The sequence below is a fragment of the Biomphalaria glabrata genome, chromosome 6 (genome assembly GCF_947242115.1).
Source record: "Biomphalaria glabrata chromosome 6, xgBioGlab47.1, whole genome shotgun sequence".
Classification (NCBI taxonomy): Eukaryota; Metazoa; Mollusca; class Gastropoda; family Planorbidae; genus Biomphalaria; species Biomphalaria glabrata.
In genome coordinates this window covers 29,979,129-29,996,826 of record NC_074716.1, presented here as the reverse complement: position 1 = coordinate 29,996,826, position 17,698 = coordinate 29,979,129, and the positions used below count along the sequence as shown (strand labels likewise).

Below are 17,698 nucleotides of genomic sequence, written 5' to 3'. Positions count from 1 at the left end.
CTTGACAACTCAGGGCTCCAAAATAACGTAACACTTTAATGGTTGAATAAATAACAGCCAATACTGTACAATTGGCAACACGTACACTGTAGAAATATCTCTCCGATAACACCGTACCGCCGTATCAACTCTTGCACTGGCCTCTCCGTCTCGTTCCGGGCTTGCACTGGGTTCAACAGTTCAGGGCCGACTTCACACACTAGGCTCGTTGTGTCGGACTCGATCGCAGACCAAGATCAAGACGCCAGCCGTCTCAACTGTACTTGAAAGTACTCGGCACTGAACGGTCGTAATGCTCCGTACAGAACCACACCGTTGAACTGTGCTGTAGTCGACCGTGTTCTGAACCCCTGTCGTGAACCTTCTGTCGTGAACTGTGCTCTATTGAGCCTTTTTTCTAAACCGTCTTGACTGCGACACCTCCGCTCTTATATAGGGTTCTTACTGGCCTTCTCGAACCGGACAGAACGCTGCTCGACGTTTCTAGGTGGTCAGATGACTACAACTCTCGTGACGCTCCTGAGCTCTGTTCACGACGTCGATCCTTCCCGAACCGTCGTGTTGACACTCGTCTCGGCTGACAGCCGTAACTCGTCACGGTTGACCGCTCGTCTAGCGCTGGCCAGGGGCGATTTGCGTCGGCTGACTACACTCACACCACTACCCTCATCTGTACCACCACCAGGTTTATAACAGTATTACTAATGTTAAAAATTACATAATAAATTAATTTAAATCGTTTAAATCCCCTAAGACAGGGGGTTTCAACCAGAGGGCGGCGACCCCTTTGGGGGTCGAATGATCATTTGCTGGGGTCGCCTTAGACAATCGGAAAATTGGGGTGGGGGGGGCAATTTTTTTTTCGGATTTTTTGTGTTTCTAATGTGTTGTAACAAGTATATTTGTACCATAGTGGATATAAATTGTTAAGACATATTGACACTGTCTTGAGGTCACTAGATGATAACACTAAGTTTGTTTACTTGGAGAGAAATATCAATTAGGGCATACAGGGTATAAAAGTGGCTTGTAAGGGCCTTTATTAAATTAGACGTTCATAATAATGGCTGATAAAAAGTCATCATTTATATGGCATTACTTTAATTTCAAAACAATGGACAACTCTAAAGCAGTTTACATTGCTTGTAAAATAGTACTGTCACGTGGTTAACCAGGCAAATCTTACTCTTGTGTTATGTGTGTCTTGATTGAATACCAATATTCTTAATAATAATTAAAGAGTGACAAGTAACTCCTCGTTATTACTGGTATTACTTAAGATATAAACTTAGCCACTCTCTGTATTAGTCACAAACCAGAAACGATTTGTGGCCTTTAAAACATGAGCCTAATGACAAGTTGATGGTGTAAAATACATGAACACAAACATCTACCCACTATACAACCTAGATTGTACTTAAGAGAGATTTACACTATAAAACCAAGATTGCACTTTACCTTTGACAGATTTACATTAGTAACATATAAGTTTGTATATTCTACATAGGTCATCCCACATACTACTTAACAATTGGTGGCCTCAAACATACACACACACACCATCTCATGTTACAAAGATTAGTTTATGCCAAAAAGCTAAGGTTTCATTTAATGACCTTCATATACTAGCACAGGAGACCATCAACGCCTTTAAGAAGAAAGTAATTTTTGAATATACTGATTGGTCGGCATCAAGAGACTCTGGAAAAGCGGGCTTTAGAGCATACATTAAGTTTCTTGGCTGTGACTCAGTGAAAATCTTTGTATTATGTTTAATTTTTTTGTGGGGAGGAAAATTGCTATATGTTATTGACTCCTTACTCGATTAGGGAAATGTGAGGTCAACACACATTGTCGTGGTTATGGACTAAAAAACTTTACTAAATGATTTGAAAGCCATGCAATATCGACACTGTCATAATGGCTTCACAGAATATAAACCAACGCCATTACACCCCCGATATAATGCAGTGTTTCAAAGAGTTATATAGATGTCCCTAGCAACACCATTGCTTACTTCTTGGTGCATTAGGGCTAACACAATCTATTGAGCAGGTTGTGAGTTTCCACCATGATCAGGCGACAAGAAACTAATACAAGAAAAAGTAATGTGTATGCTGGGACTAGTCGACATGTGACATATATGCTCTTCAAAAATCATCAGGGTTACTGCCCAAAACTTTCGCAAGAGAGGATTTAAATTTGGTTTAATAGGAAATAAAGGAACACTGAAAGGTAACCTAAAACAAGGCTTTATTAAACTAGAACGACACATGAACTGACGAAAGAGACTTGGACAGTAGCACACATAGACTATATATATACAGGACTGCCAACTGTGCGCACCACGCCTACATTTTTCAATTACATAAGTCCCGTACACTGAGGCGTCCTTGGTTGCAGGGTAGTGCTAGAAGAATGACTTCCGATGAATTAGTTTACTATATAAAGAAACCATCAATTTTACACCAAATGATGAATGGAAAATGAGTTGTTTGTTTACCTTAGAGATCTAATCATAATTGTGTTAACAACATAAGCCAGATTATACAACATATGATGATGATGATGAAATTTTAATACTACTTATTATAGCTTTACGTTCTAACATTAGTAATATTATGAAGTAGGCCCTAATTTGTGTATCCTTTTATAAGCAACATTAACCATATTTAAATTAACAAATATCTACATGCTTTTGTTTTCCTGATAAATTAAAATAAATAAGCTTAAAGGGTAATAAATAATTCTTATTAGGACGTATTCATCTTCTTTTTTGAAGTAACTTTTGTATTATAAAAGATAAGATAAGATTTTCTAAGTTTTCTAAGTCCCTTTATACGCATTGCTCATGCCACCAATCCTTTAAAATTTATCCAGTACACACAATCATACACTCCATAATAATTTTCTATATTCTCGCATAGCCACAACATTGGCTAATTTATGTTTCGAAGACTTGGATGTTATTTGGGATTTTATTTAGTTGAAAAAATAATAATTTGCAGAGCCAAAATCTTTAGGCATATATTTCATTTAGTGATAAATATATTATTGCTTTTCATTTCTAATGGTTAATTCCCCATTAATATATATATATATATATATATATATATATATATATATATAGAAATAGAAATAAAATTCAAGTAGAAACGATAACCTCTAAAAAGTCAGCGTAGAGTTTTCTGTCGTAATCCTCTGGTTCAGTAGTTCCTATGCCGGCTGCCAATTGTAATGCCAATCCATCAAAACCATTGTTACGTAAACTCTGTATAATTGATTGTATTAGGCTGCTTCTTTTAGTTGGCGTTTTGTACATTTCATAAAACTTTTCTTCGCCAACATAACTAAAAAAATTCAATACAAATTTCAATCTTGAGTTTTGTCTCTTAGCGGTGGACATCCAAGAATATCTGGAATAACAATAACAATAAAATTTCAATAACAATAAAAAACAACAATAAAATAACAACAATAAAAGAAAACAAGACAAGAGAAAATATAATAAAGTATCTAGATTATGTATCCTCGTTGTGGAGCCAGGTCATTTCAAACTAAATTTATTGTATTTTATAGATTGAAATTAGTGGTTCCAGAACTCTTTTGGCTCTTAGCCCCTTGTCCTGTTTTCATGTATTCCTTAGTTCCCCTGCATAGCTGATTGTCACAGCTCTCTTGAGATGTTAGCTAGGTTACAAGATGTTCCTGTGACTTGCCGGGGATTCTATAGCTATATCTCTAGATCCAAATAAGTCTTAGAGATTCAAATAACGAAGATCCTGTCTTTTAAAATACAGAACTTTTATTCAATAACTAGGAATCAGTGCAATATACAGTATGAACAAAATAAAACTAGATCAAATGAACAATCTCTTTCAAAGCTCATTAAATTATAGATTCATGTTAATACTAGATCAATTTCACAACTGAAGAAATATATGACTAGACTGTACACGTTTCAATTCCACACTAATAAAATATATGACTAGACTGTACACGTTTCAATTCCACACTAATAAAATATATGACTAGACTGTACACGTTTCAATTCCACACTAATAAAATATATGACTAGACTATACACGTTTCAATTCCACACTAATAAAATATATGACTAGACTGTACACGTTTCAATTCCACACTAATAAAATATATGACTAGACTGTACACGTTTCAATTCCACACTAATAAAATATATGACTAACTGTACACGTTTCAATTCCACACTAATAAAATATATGACTAGACTATACACGTTTCAATTCCACACTAATAAAATATATGACTAGACTGTACACGTTTCAATTCCACACTAATAAAATATATGACTAGACTATACACGTTTCAATTCCACACTAATAAAATATATGACTAGACTGTACACGTTTCAATTCCACACTAATAAAATATATGACTAGACTGTACACGTTTCAATTCCACACTAATAAAATATATGACTAGACTGTACACGTTTCAATTCCACACTAATAAAATATATGACTAGACTGTACACGTTTCAATTCCACACTTATAAAATATATGACTAGACTGTACACGTTTCAATTCCACACTAATAAAATATATGACTAGACTGTACACGTTTCAATTCCACACTAATAAAATATATGACTAGACTGTACACGTTTCAATTCCACACTTATAAAATATATGACTAGACTGTACACGTTTCAATTCCACACTTATAAAATATATGACTAGACTGTACACGTTTCAATTCCACACTTATAAAATATATGACTAGACTGTACACGTTTCAATTCCACACTTATAAAATATATGACTAGACTGTACACGTTTCAATTCCACACTAATAAAATATATGACTAGACTGTACACGTTTCAATTCCACACTTATAAAATATATGACTAGACTGTACACGTTTCAATTCCACACTTATAAAATATATGACTAGACTGTACACGTTTCAATTCCACACTAATAAAATATATGACTAGACTGTACACGTTTCAATTCCACACTTATAAAATATATGACTAGACTGTACACGTTTCAATTCCACACTTATAAAATATATGACTAGACTGTACACGTTTCAATTCCACACTTATAAAATATATGACTAGACTGTACACGTTTCAATTCCACACTTATAAAATATATGACTAGACTGTACACGTTTCAATTCCACACTAATAAAATATATGACTTGTCACTTGTTACAGCCCGAAACAAAAACTCAAAATCCTTCTCTACCAAATCGTTTTTCCTTAGCTCCTCCCACAGACACTTCCTCTAAACTTCCCTTTTCAGACTTTTCGGTCTATAGGGCAGATGATGTCAAGGTCATCTGTTTTTGTGGCCCACGGTTAACGAGGGTGCCATGTGGTCAGCACAACGACCAACCGCCTTTTATTTTTCCTCAACCAATGTCAGGTACCCATTAAAACTGGGTGGACGTGGAGGTGCCCAAAGATCCCTAAATTAAAAATTCAGTCTTATCCAGGATTGGTGACTTCAATGCAATCTTTGTAATCTTTTTAGTATAACTTTTAGATAGCGCTACTTTCATGCTTAGCGTATGCTCAGAGCGCTACGGTCCAATTTCATTTGTGGACCAGTGGGATGGGGTAACTGGGAGAAGGTTTTTCGTGCTGCCTTTAGGCGCCTAGTAAACACTTCTCTGCTCGAGTCGGGTGTCGAACCTAGAGCCCCCTTCATAGGTAGCCAAGACAAGCCAAGTTCAAGCGTACATAGCCTCTTGACATTTAGGCCTTACATGTTTAACAATTTAGCTTTAGGCTTATGTACAGAGCTGATGAGACTCTTAATTATGTACAGCAAACTTATATATATATATATATATATATATATATTTAGTAGATGAAGAATATTTTAATGTTGAGAAACCATTAATAACATATCAATAATAACTTAGTTCACATTATTCCATCTTGGATTCTTCTCTTTCTCTAACCCTTTCAATACGCATTCGCACCATTCCACATTCACACTATGCTGCACACGTAACAGTTTACAAATGATTAAAAGAAACAAGACATAGTAAAATGTTTAAACTACGCTTCAATTTGATAAAAGATATCACTTAATCATAGCAGCTGTATTATTATTTCATCATGCATAGTGACATTTTACTAAAAAATGCCATAAAAGTAAACAAAGTACCTACTTCTCATTGTTTCATTGTGTACAGCAATAAGTTTATTAAGACATCGATATTTTTAAGAACCCAAGACTGTCCAGTTGTAGATTTTTAAACATAAAGATGCGGCAGGCATACATTTCTCTCTTAATCTCTCTCGTTCTTTCTCTCTCTTTCTGCTGTCTTCCTATGAACCTCGCTCGCTCACTATTTCTTTTCTCCATTCTTTCTCTCTTTAATAAAAAGTGGAAATTGAATCGAATTCACGTTTTCTAACTGAAATGTAAAAAGCTTTAATTTTATTTCGAATCGACTGATATAATTTACTAAGCTAGGAAACTATTCGTCCTTGAGCTGAAGTTCAAATGTACTTGTAAGAGACGTTTAGTATCATCACACTAACTGCTCTTTCTCAGGAAACTAAACTTTTTAAAAAAAAATCTTGTACAATGTTTTTAAGTTTCGAAAATCTGAGAACTTGTTTTCAAGATTCAAGAAATAAATATATTTTTTATAGGCTAATAGTTTCTTCAAAAATGCTGAAATTCTAAGCAGTTCCTCTAATGAAAAGGATTAACTGTGCAATCTCATAAATGTTAGCATTTTCATTGTAGACTAATGAAAATAAACAGCACACATGAAAACTGACACATTTAATGCAAAAATAACAAAGTCATTATATTCACGGCTTTTGGGCCGATTACTATTATAACCATGTTGGTCGATTGAGATGTCCAACAAATTTCTGTTAGACTATTTTTCTAGAAATCGGTTATTATTGTTATTATCATTATTATTATTATTATGTCAGAAATGAACGAGTAGTCATTTTCATGCTCTGCCAGGGTCGAGTTTCGCTAAAGAGAAACAAAATTCATCGTAATCGCTTTAACAGTTTCCACTGAGGAATTTTCTGGTGATGTGGCAGGTCTGCAGCAGTACCGCTCTCTGACAGGCAACGAGGATGTTCCTAGGAATGTTAAGAGCCTTCAAGGTGTCTGTGAGGTCAGTTGTTATTATCCCCGCGGTTGATATAACAATGGGGCATATTGTTGTTTTGGACAATTTCCATAGACGCTTGATCTCCAAGCCTATGTTCCCATATTTTCTTTGTTTTTCTATCTCAGTTTTTCTTAAATTATGAGACAGTGGTACGGCGATATCGTTAATGGTAGCGGTTTTTTCTTTTTTATCGATGAACAGCAGATCCGGGCGATTGAAATCTATCGTTTTGTCGGTCAGAATAGGCCTATCCCAGTACAGTTATTATTATTATGTTAGAAATGAACGAGTAGTCATTCTCTGGCGCTGCCAGGGTCGAGTTTCGCTAAAGAGAAACAAAATTCATCGTAGTCCCTTAAACAGTTTCCACTGAGGAATTTTCTGGTGATGTGGCAGGTCTGCAGCAGTACCGCCCTCTGACAGGCAACGAAGATGTTCCTAGGAATGTTAAGGGCCTTGAAGATGTCTGTGAGGTCAGTTGTTATTATCCCCTCGGTTGATATAACAATGGGGTATATTGTTATTTTGGACAATTTCCATAGACGCTTAATCTCCAAGCCTAGGTTCCCATATTTTCTTTGTTTTTCTATCTCAATTTTTCTTAAATTATGAGACAGTGGTACGGCGATATCGATAATGGTAGCGGTTTTTTCTTTTTTATCGATGAACAGCAGATCCGGGCGATTGAAATCTACCGTTTAGTCGGTCAAAATAGGCCTATCCCAGTACAGCAGATGTTCAGTACTCGAGAACCTCTTGCGGGGAGTATTTATAATAAGAGGGAGTGTCCTTGCCGATCAATTTGTACGTCAAAGCCAGGTGTTGGTGTATTAACTTTGCAACTTGGTTATGGCGACCTAGGTAGGCTGATTCTGATAGGGCTGGACATCCTGCCATAATGTGTTCAATCGACTCGCCCACATTTTCGGCATTTGTCGACAACATTGAGTTTCAGGATATGCTTCTCGTAATTTTTTGTCCTGATTACTCTGTCCTGTATTGCTGTAACAAAGCCTTCTGTTTCAGGGTAGAGATGACCTGTTTTGAGCCATGTTAAGGAAGCAGCCTTATCAATGTTGTCCCCATGTAGTGAAGTCGGAAATTTTCCGAGGAGTGTTTTTTCTTCCCATTGGCGAATCTCATGCCCTACGTCGTCCAAACCGACATTGACATCAGCGTTGTGTAGGTTCGGAGGGGTTGCATCGGAGTCGTATTTCCGTAGGAAGGAAACTAATTTGTTGCTGGAGGCGAGCAGTTTTGATCGTATTTTTAAAACTTGCATCTTACACAATTTGAAGATGTTCTGCAATCCACGACCCCCATCCTTCCTGGGCAGGTATAACCTTATGGTGGATGACTTGGGGTGTAGGCATCGAAACTTGGTTAGTAATTTTCTGGTGAGTCTGCCAATGTCATGTAGGTCTGTGTCAGTCCATTTGATCACACCGAACGTGTAAAGGAGCACTGGGACGGCCCAGCTGTTTATTGCAGTGATGAGATTACTGCCAGGCAGTTTGGTTATGAGGATTTTATTAACTCTTTGCCTATATTTGCCAAGAAAGTCCTCTTTTAATTTCTTATGGTTTATCTTGGCATTCTGGTTTATTCCAAGATATTTATAAATAGAGGCGGAGTTCAATTCCTCGATGCCTTCAAATTCAATGTAGGTGTTCGTTGCCTTGCCCTTTTTAATGCTTATGATGCCACACTTATCCAGGCCAAAAGACATACAGATATCGTCACTAAAGCATTTTACCGTTTTGATTAAGATGTGTAATTTTTGCTCGGTTTCTGCATATAGCTTTAGATCATCCAGGTATAATAAGTGGGACACACATTTTGTACATTTAGTGTCAACCCTAAAACCGTTTGTAGAGTCTTGGAGTAATGTAGATAGAGGATTAATCGCTAGGCAGAACCAGAGTGGAGATAGTGAGTCACCCTGGTATATACCTCTTCTTATGTGCACAGAACCTAGTTTATCACGATTAAGGTGCAGGTTTATCTTCCAATTATTCATACAGACTTTCAATAGTTGTTTTATTCTTGGGTTGATTCTATGAATATCCAGGGTTTTTAATAGCCAATCAGGCGGAACTGAATCGAAAGCTTTTTTGTAGTCGATGTAACACATGTGTAAATTTCTCTTTCTTCTATTAGCTTGATGCAATATAATACCATCTATAGTTAGCTGTACTTTAAAGCCCATCGACTCTTCAATGCAACCTTGTTGTTCATCTGCTAGTGGCTTATGGGCAGAACAAAATTTATGCATTTTACTTTTTAAAAGTGAAGTTAATAGTTTATACACCACTGACAGACAAGTGATAGGGCGATAGTTTGATGGTTGGTTCGGATCCCCTTTTTTGGGGAGGAGAGATGTTCTCCCTTCAGTGAGTTCTAACAGCATTGAAGACGGTTCTGATATTAGCTCGTTAAAACTTGATGTTAGTGGTGCATGTACGGCTGTAAGTTTTTTCAGCCAAAAGTTGTGTATATTGTCCGGCCCAGGAGCAGTCCAGTTGTGGGTTTTTGATATAGCTGCTGAGACTTCCTCAGCTGTGAAATCCTCATCAGGCATTTCTGGTATTAGGTTGTTTTTAGTTTGGATTTCCTCGATCCAGTCAGCCTGCACATTGTAATGTAGCGGGTCGGACCAAAGCGCCGCCCAGTAGTCGGTAAAGGAGCCGTGTTTAGTGCTATCAATGGTTTGAATTTTGTCAGCACCATTATCAGCTAGTTTACGGAAGGACTGTTTTCTCATGTGCTGAAATAAAGCGTTATGCTCCTTTCTTTTGGTGGTTTCATTGTAGCGCTTTAACCTAGCTCCCTTTAGTTTAGCTTTCTGTCTCAGAGTATCTTTCAAACATAAGAGTCGTGCGTGGCTATCACAGTCCGTCAATTTGATTCCAGTTGTTCTTAGTATTGTCTTCATTTTGTTAAGTATTTTCGCGGAATGATTGTTTCCCAGATATTGTCCAATTGTATCCATTTGGCTCCTCAGTTGATTAATATTGTCTTCAAGGCGTCTTTTCCATGCTGGCACATGTTGTTTTGGTCTCTGATTAATTGGGCCTAGCTCGAAGGTCTTTTGTCCAGAGAGCTCCGTGACAGCCACAGCGGCGCAGTATATAGCGAGGTGTGTCTCAAACTAGTTTCTTGGTGTTTCAAAATGGTTGGCTAAGACTTTATTTATTTCATTAATATATGTGTTTGTCTCTTTCTTGATGTTTAGCTTGGGAATACGAGGCCTAGAGTTAAGATTGGTGTTTTTATAACGGTCTATAAGATTAGAAAATTTTGAGTGTAGCTCATTGCTTATTGCCGATGTTGGGTCATTCTCTTGTTGGTTGGGTGTTCTACTAATGTCTTCGTTGGTCGGCTGTGTGGGCGTGTCGTTTATATCTGAGATGAGCTCTTGTATCTGAAGCTCATGACCTACTTCTCTTCTTATCACGTCAGGGGTCAAATAACATTTTTAAATTATTACAGATCTTCTGTCTACAACATTCTGCTCTGTAAGGTTTAGATTAGGATATAATTTGTTGAATTCCAGGAAGAGGTTTCGCCTATAACCTGGGAGAGGTTTATCATCACAATTGTTTACACGGAAGAACGATTTGATAATGTCTATATTCATTTCTCTCGTCCATTTGATTCTTTTGGCTCCTCTTGTTCTACCACCAACAGCACCTCTCAATTGTGTGGGGTGCGAGTCAGGGAGTAGACCGACCTCTTGTGTTTAGTCATGAGGTTGTGAATTACCCTCAGTAAAACTCGACTCATTGGTAAATAATATTTACCGCCTAATTTATTTCATATTCATCGCTGTCCTGGAAGAAGCAATGGGTCCGTTCTATTTCCTCAAAACTCAAAAATGAAGATAAAAAAATGAACGTGCGTTGACTAGTTTATTTTGATCTACTGTCTCAGTAAACAAGCTTTTTAGATCTAGGTCTAGTAATCATGGAAGTGACGCAGCGAAAATGGCGTCCCTAGCCTAGGATAAGAAGTGATCTTAAAACTAAGAAAGTTTTCAAACCCAATGCATAAAAACATCCTAAATACATGCAGACCTACAACCATGTAGCAGTACTTCAGTATTTGTAAAGTCTAGAGTACAAATACTTCCTTGATCTCGCTAAAAAGTGCACTGAGTCAGAGAGAAGGAAAACACGCCATAGCTTCCGGCGGCCATTATTATTTTTATTATTATTATTATTAATCGCCAACCACTGAAAAATGTTGACTATTTTTGTTATGATGTCTTCATCATAACTACTGCATAAAGACATCAACAACATGACAGCAAAGGCAATAGGCACCATGTCAAAGCTGTTGAAAAGAATACATACAATATCTTTCTGACTAACAATACCAAAGTTTTAGTCTACCATTTTGTGATGAGCACTCTACGGAAATGAAACATGGTTAACCTACTCATCAGGCGCCCTTGTAATTCCATTATTTCTAATACTGTTGTCTATGGTATTTGCAATCGGAGACCCTTCCTTTATGCTCGATCACCATGTAGATTTATCCAGTATCACTTTCTTCCCAGATGTAAGTGCCGCTGAGTCAACCCAGTTCTTATAGATAACTGACATTAGTTGGTCAAAAGTAAAGTCGGATGGTCATTGTGCTGGCATGGGCCACATAAACCGATGACCTTTTACGTAATTCATCCTATAGATCTGAAGGTCTGAAAGGGCAACTTTCCTTTCCTTAATAAGACAGTTCTTAGATTTTCCATGATTTTTTAAAGACATGATTTGCTTATTAGTTGATAACTTATTACGTGGATTGAATTTTGATTTGTTGAAATGATTTATTATTTGATTGATTTCTGCTTTAATTATTTCATTCAAAACATTGTTAATGAAATATTCAATAAAAATCTCTAAATAATAAAATGTTTTGTTGAAAACGTTATAATATATTTAGTTTCACTTTGTCACTTGGTGTTTTGCATGTAGTGCAGTGAAAATATATTTAAATACCAAGAGTCCAAGTCTCTTGTTCAACTAAAATTAGAATAGAGATCGCTTATAGGATTGATCAGGGAACAGTACCAGGAAAAAGAAGAGGCAGACAGAAGGGCAACATAAAATAATGAACGGGCCTGCCAGTGAAAGGTTCTAACTAAGGCGAAATACAGAGAGAAATGGTGAAAGACAGTCGACGTGTCTTGCTTGGTGCCCCAACGGTTCAAAGGACTAAATGATAGGTAAAGGTAAGGTAAGACCTAAAAACATTTAATTAAAAAATTATAGTTTTTTTTCCTGTCAGGTCAATAATCTAATAATTCTTTTTTTTTAAATATAAATCAACTGTCAAACTTAAAGCCATTTCCAAGATGCGTTTTTAATTGTTTTTTACTTTGACTCCATAAATAATCCATAAGCTGATAAGAGGAATTAAATCAATTAGCAATCAAAGTTTAATGTATTTTCCACTAAGAATTTGCAGGCTTAAATATATACATATAAACATATATATATATATATATATATATATATATATATATATATATATATATATATATATATATATATATATATATATATATTGTTACGTATTTCTGAATCTTCTGGCTAAATGTACTAGTAGGCACACAAATAAAAACACTGCAAAGAACTTGACGACTAAACTTTCAGCTTCATATAACTTTAATAACTATTAACTCTAACAATTCGTTACTGTAACATGTAGCGTAGAAGACTGTACAATATCTGTCAGTTTACAGTTAGCTATACTTCGTTGTAATTCATCTCTTCACTTCGTTGCAATTCGTCTCTTCTCAACTTCCATCGAGCCGTATTCCACAGAACAGACCAACGACACACTTCCCAGTGTCGCTCCAGGTCTCCAAAAGCTGAACCAAGTCGTACTCAAGTCTACCGAATCAGAGCCGCACAAGTCTTACATCGACTGTATCGACTGTAACGGCTCAAGTCCACTGTAGTTTGCTGTATAGACTTTAACGACAGTAGTCCACTCCAGTTAACTCTACCCTAGTTAACTTGCATCGAGTCGTACACATTTCTCTTCCACAGAGCCGCACACGTCTTACATAGTCTGTATCGACTGTAACGGCTCACTCACGACTCCATACGACTGACTTTCACATTAACTTTCTGGCTTATATAGAGTCCCTAATCGCTTCTCCAAAGTTGCACAAACACTCCTAGTATCCTCTGGAATAACATGTCAGGAAACGTCACATCCTGTCTTTATTTATACATGTAGATTCCAGAAAACACTCGCTGCAGTGTCATCAAGTCGGGGTCACAAGTTGTGACCTCTATCTGTCACTGGACATTAGTAACTGTCCCCCTACTTAGATCTGTTCGTCCCCTGGAACAACACGTGTGGACACGTCACATCCTGTCTTTGTTTGTACATGTAGATTCCAGGGAACACTAGCTGCTGTGTCATCTCGCCGGGGTCATACGTTGACCTCTACCTATCACTGTTCATTTGTAACAATATATATATATATATATATATATTTATGTGTGTGTGTGTGTGTGTAGCGTGGTCGAGAGGCTAAGTGCGCTTGAACTTGGTTTGGCTACCTATAAAGAGGGCTCGAGGCTCGACACCGGACTCAATCAGAATAGTGTTTAGGGTTAGGGTTTGGCAGTGCTCTGAGCATGCTATAAGCATGAAAGTAGCACTATAGAAAAGCTATTATATATATTTATATATATATATATATATATATATATATATATATATATATATGGTGACCCGACGAAATAGTGACGACATAATAGCACTGACAAAATAGCGCATACTTATATGTGATGTGTTAGTGAAGGTCCTGGGCAGCATTTTCATTATAGTATCTAGGGTATCTATCTGCTTCAATATTAAAATATCTAAAAGTATGCCAAATCTGCAGAGAAACAGAGGACTCTAAAATTGTATCTCATTCTCCTTTTTCACCAATTTTTAAAATGTATAACTTGTTTAAAAAAGAAAAAAGTTTTTGAAATGTGGTGAAATGAGGTTCAAGGGCTAGATATGATGATGTGTTATAGTCTAATTAGAAATCTTGATTATCTGCGGCATCTCTCTTTGATCAAACCAGGGCGACTCTTGCCGCAACATTGGCAAAGTGTTAAGTGTGTCATGATTAATTATGATGGCGATCACATTTCTTATACCTTCAAATGTTTGTTTTATCCCAGGCAGTGAGTGACCAGTTTAAACATTAATTTTGCTATTTCCAGTCCGCCTTTTTCTAACACCATCACCTACATATCAAAGTTTAGGAGTGTTGATTTGGATAGAAGTACTTTTTTTTCTTAAAGGGTGTGTATCTGACAAGTATGGAAGTATCTTTGCGTGATTGTGAAGTGCACTTTCAGAATTTAAATAAATGCTATATTTTGAAATTCTTCATTTTAGTTTATTATAATTCTAACATATTGTCTGCACATTTATATTTTAAAATATCTAAAGTGTTTCCTGCAAAATGACTAAAAAAAATGATACCATTAAAAAAATAATACGATATCTTTCTTGCAAAATGACTCAGAAATATTTTTCCGAGTTATTTTGTCGGCGCTATATTTTAGTGCTTTTTTGTCCGCGCTACTTTGTCCGCGCTATTTTGTCCGCGCTATTTTGTCGGAGACACTATAAATATATATATATATATATACATTACAAAAATTTCATGACAAAAAGCTGTAAGGTGGTAAATAGACTTACGTATCCCGGACTCTCTGATGTTGAAAGAATTCATCATTTATATACTCCGCGAATGAGATGATAATGTAATGACAAAGATTGACATCAATGTCAGAAGTGGTCACTTTTGACGCTTTTGTAGACCATGCGTGTAGATGGCACATAAACATCTGACATTGTCCTTTATATATATGTTATATAAATTACTCTATATGATATATATGAATTTATATATATATATATATATATATATATATATTTATTTATTTATTTATTTATTTATATATATATATTTATTTATTTATTTATATATATATATATTTATTTATTTATATATATATATATTGTTACGATCTCTCTTCCTACTCAGGCCTTCTGTAAACACTGCTAAACACAACACAACACATCAAGAACCTGACAACAAGAGCTCCACAATAATCTGGTACTTTATAAAGGGTCAAATAAAACAGCCAATACGACACAATTGGCAACACAATCAACTACTACTACCGTACTGAACTCTACTGTCTCTATTTCTTCCTGGACTCGTACATAACACTTGAGGACTCGACCAGGACCGACTTCATGGCTGACTAACAGTCCCGGTTTCAAGGCTCTCCGGTCTTGAACTGCCGCTTTCCTACACACTGTGTCACTCGTACACGCAGGCTTTCGATCACATCCATAACATTGGTCATATTTGCGTATAATCGTGTAATCGTAGTACTGTCCCTTGTCCATGGCCCCGCTGACCTGAGTGATTCACGTGTGCGTCAGCTGAGCCTATAGTTAACCCTTTTGCGCCGCCAATAGGGTCATAACAATATATATATATATATATTGTTACGAATGAACAGTGACAGGTAGAGGTCACTATGTGTGACCCCGGCGAGATGACACAGCACCGAGTGTTATCTGGAATCTATGCGTGAAAACAAAGACAGGATGTGACGTGCCTCACGTGTTGTTCCAGGGGACGAACAGATTTACGAAGGGGGGCATTGTGACAAATGAACAGTGACAGTAGGTGTCCTCTGGAATCGACATGTATAAACAACGACAGGATGTGATGTTTCCTCCCATGTTGTTCCAGAGGATACTAGAAGTGTTTTTGCAATAATGGACAAACGATTAGGGACTGTATATAAACCAGAGAGTTCATGTGAAAAGAGGAGGACAGTCATCGTTACTGTGGTCTACTACTACTACTTGAGCCGTTACAGTCGATACAGTCGATGTAAGACGTATACGCTACATGTTACAGTGACGAATTGTTATAGTTATTATTCAATAAAGTTAAATAAAACTGAAAGTTTAGTCGTCAAGTTCTTTGCTGTGTTTTTATTTGTGTGCCAACTAATACATCTAGCCAGAAGATTCAGAAATACGTAACAATATATATATATATATATATATATATATATATATATATATATATATATATATATATATATATATATATATATATATATATATATAAATTCATATCTATCATATAGAGTAATTTAGAGCTTTACCTAGACTCTGTTGTACAAGACTTAACAGTAAGAATAAGAGAAGAGATCTCTTCATGCTAGGAAAAAAAAACAAGATAAATAAATATAATACGTTTTAAGAGCGTTAAAAATATTAAGATAAAATACTTTAAAGTGTTTCTAAACATTTTATTTTATTGACACATAAAGTAAATTGTATTTTAAAATTAAAATGTATAGAAATTGGTTTTGTCGTAAATAAATATAAGTATAAATAAGATTAGAAAGAGAATTTGTATTATCACACAAATTCAGAGATGGCCCCCGTTGACGTTTTACATCTTAGTATAATTTGAAAGGCTTATGCTAGAGTAATACTAAACCGTCTACTGATCTTGGCAGAACGAGTTTACCTAGCATTGCAGTATGGCTTTAGGACCGGTAGATAAACAAGAGATATGAATTTATATCTGCAGCAGCTGCATGAGAGGAGCAGAAAACAAATGCAGTCCCTCTTTAGAGCTTTTCTTGAATTGATCAATGCTATTTACTTTGTCATCAGAATCGGTCTGTTTGCCGTTTTAAAGAGAATTGGATGTCCAAAACAGGTAAGGAAACTAGTGCCATCTTTTCATGAAAAAAAGCAAGGAACTATACAGTTTGACAGTTCCGCCTTTAGGCCATTCTTCATCAAGAGCGGAGTTAAACAAGGATATGTTCTGGCTCAAACACTGTTCAGCAGCTTCTTTTCAGTTGTACTCACCAGTGCTTTTAAATCCCTGGAAAATGAAGTATATATTTACAGTTGATCTATGGAAAGCTATTTCACGTTGCAGGCCTTAAAGCCCAAACAAAGAGACGGCGTATCCTGATAAGGGATCAGCTGTTCGCTGATGATGCCGCACTCATATCTCTTTTACAAGAAGGATTGCAGAGGCTTGTGAATGCTCTGGCAGCTGCTTGTCAAAGAGTTTAGCATTACTGTAAGCCTCTCTAAGACCGAAACCCTGGCACAAGATTGTCGCATCTATTGAATTGGTTGCTTACGCCGCGTTCATTACTAGTTGATGACGTCATCTGAGCTAAATAATATTTTCCTGTGTAGGCTAGTGGAATGATCTCTCCTTGTTGCTTATTATTTTTTGTGACGTAGTGTGAGTGCGCGGTATGACTTTCGTCATAAATCGTCTGTTTCATTCTCTCCATCTTGTGTGGATGAGACAAGTCGCTTTTGGAATTTCTCCTTGGATCTGATATTGAATAGTCTTATCGTTGTTCCTTGGATCTGATATTGAATAGTCTTATCGTTGTTCCTTGGATCTGATATTGAATAGTCTTGTCGTTGTTCCTTGGATCTGATATTGAATAGTCTTA

General features: G+C 36.3%; 1 protein-coding gene across 1 annotated transcript in view; it reads right to left on the bottom strand.

Annotated features, from left to right (window-relative positions):
- Window positions 1–17,698, bottom strand: part of LOC106075430 (oviduct-specific glycoprotein-like) — a 61,769-nt gene that overhangs the window by 42,551 nt on the left and 1,520 nt on the right. Inside the window, exons 2-4 of the mRNA XM_056033716.1 lie at window positions 16,367–16,422; window positions 14,871–15,030; window positions 3,164–3,416 (exon numbers count right to left, since the gene is read on the bottom strand). Of these exons, the coding sequence (XP_055889691.1) occupies window positions 3,164–3,416; window positions 14,871–15,030; window positions 16,367–16,421 (468 nt within the window). The 5' untranslated portion in view covers window position 16,422. The remainder of the gene's footprint in view (window positions 1–3,163; window positions 3,417–14,870; window positions 15,031–16,366; window positions 16,423–17,698) is intronic.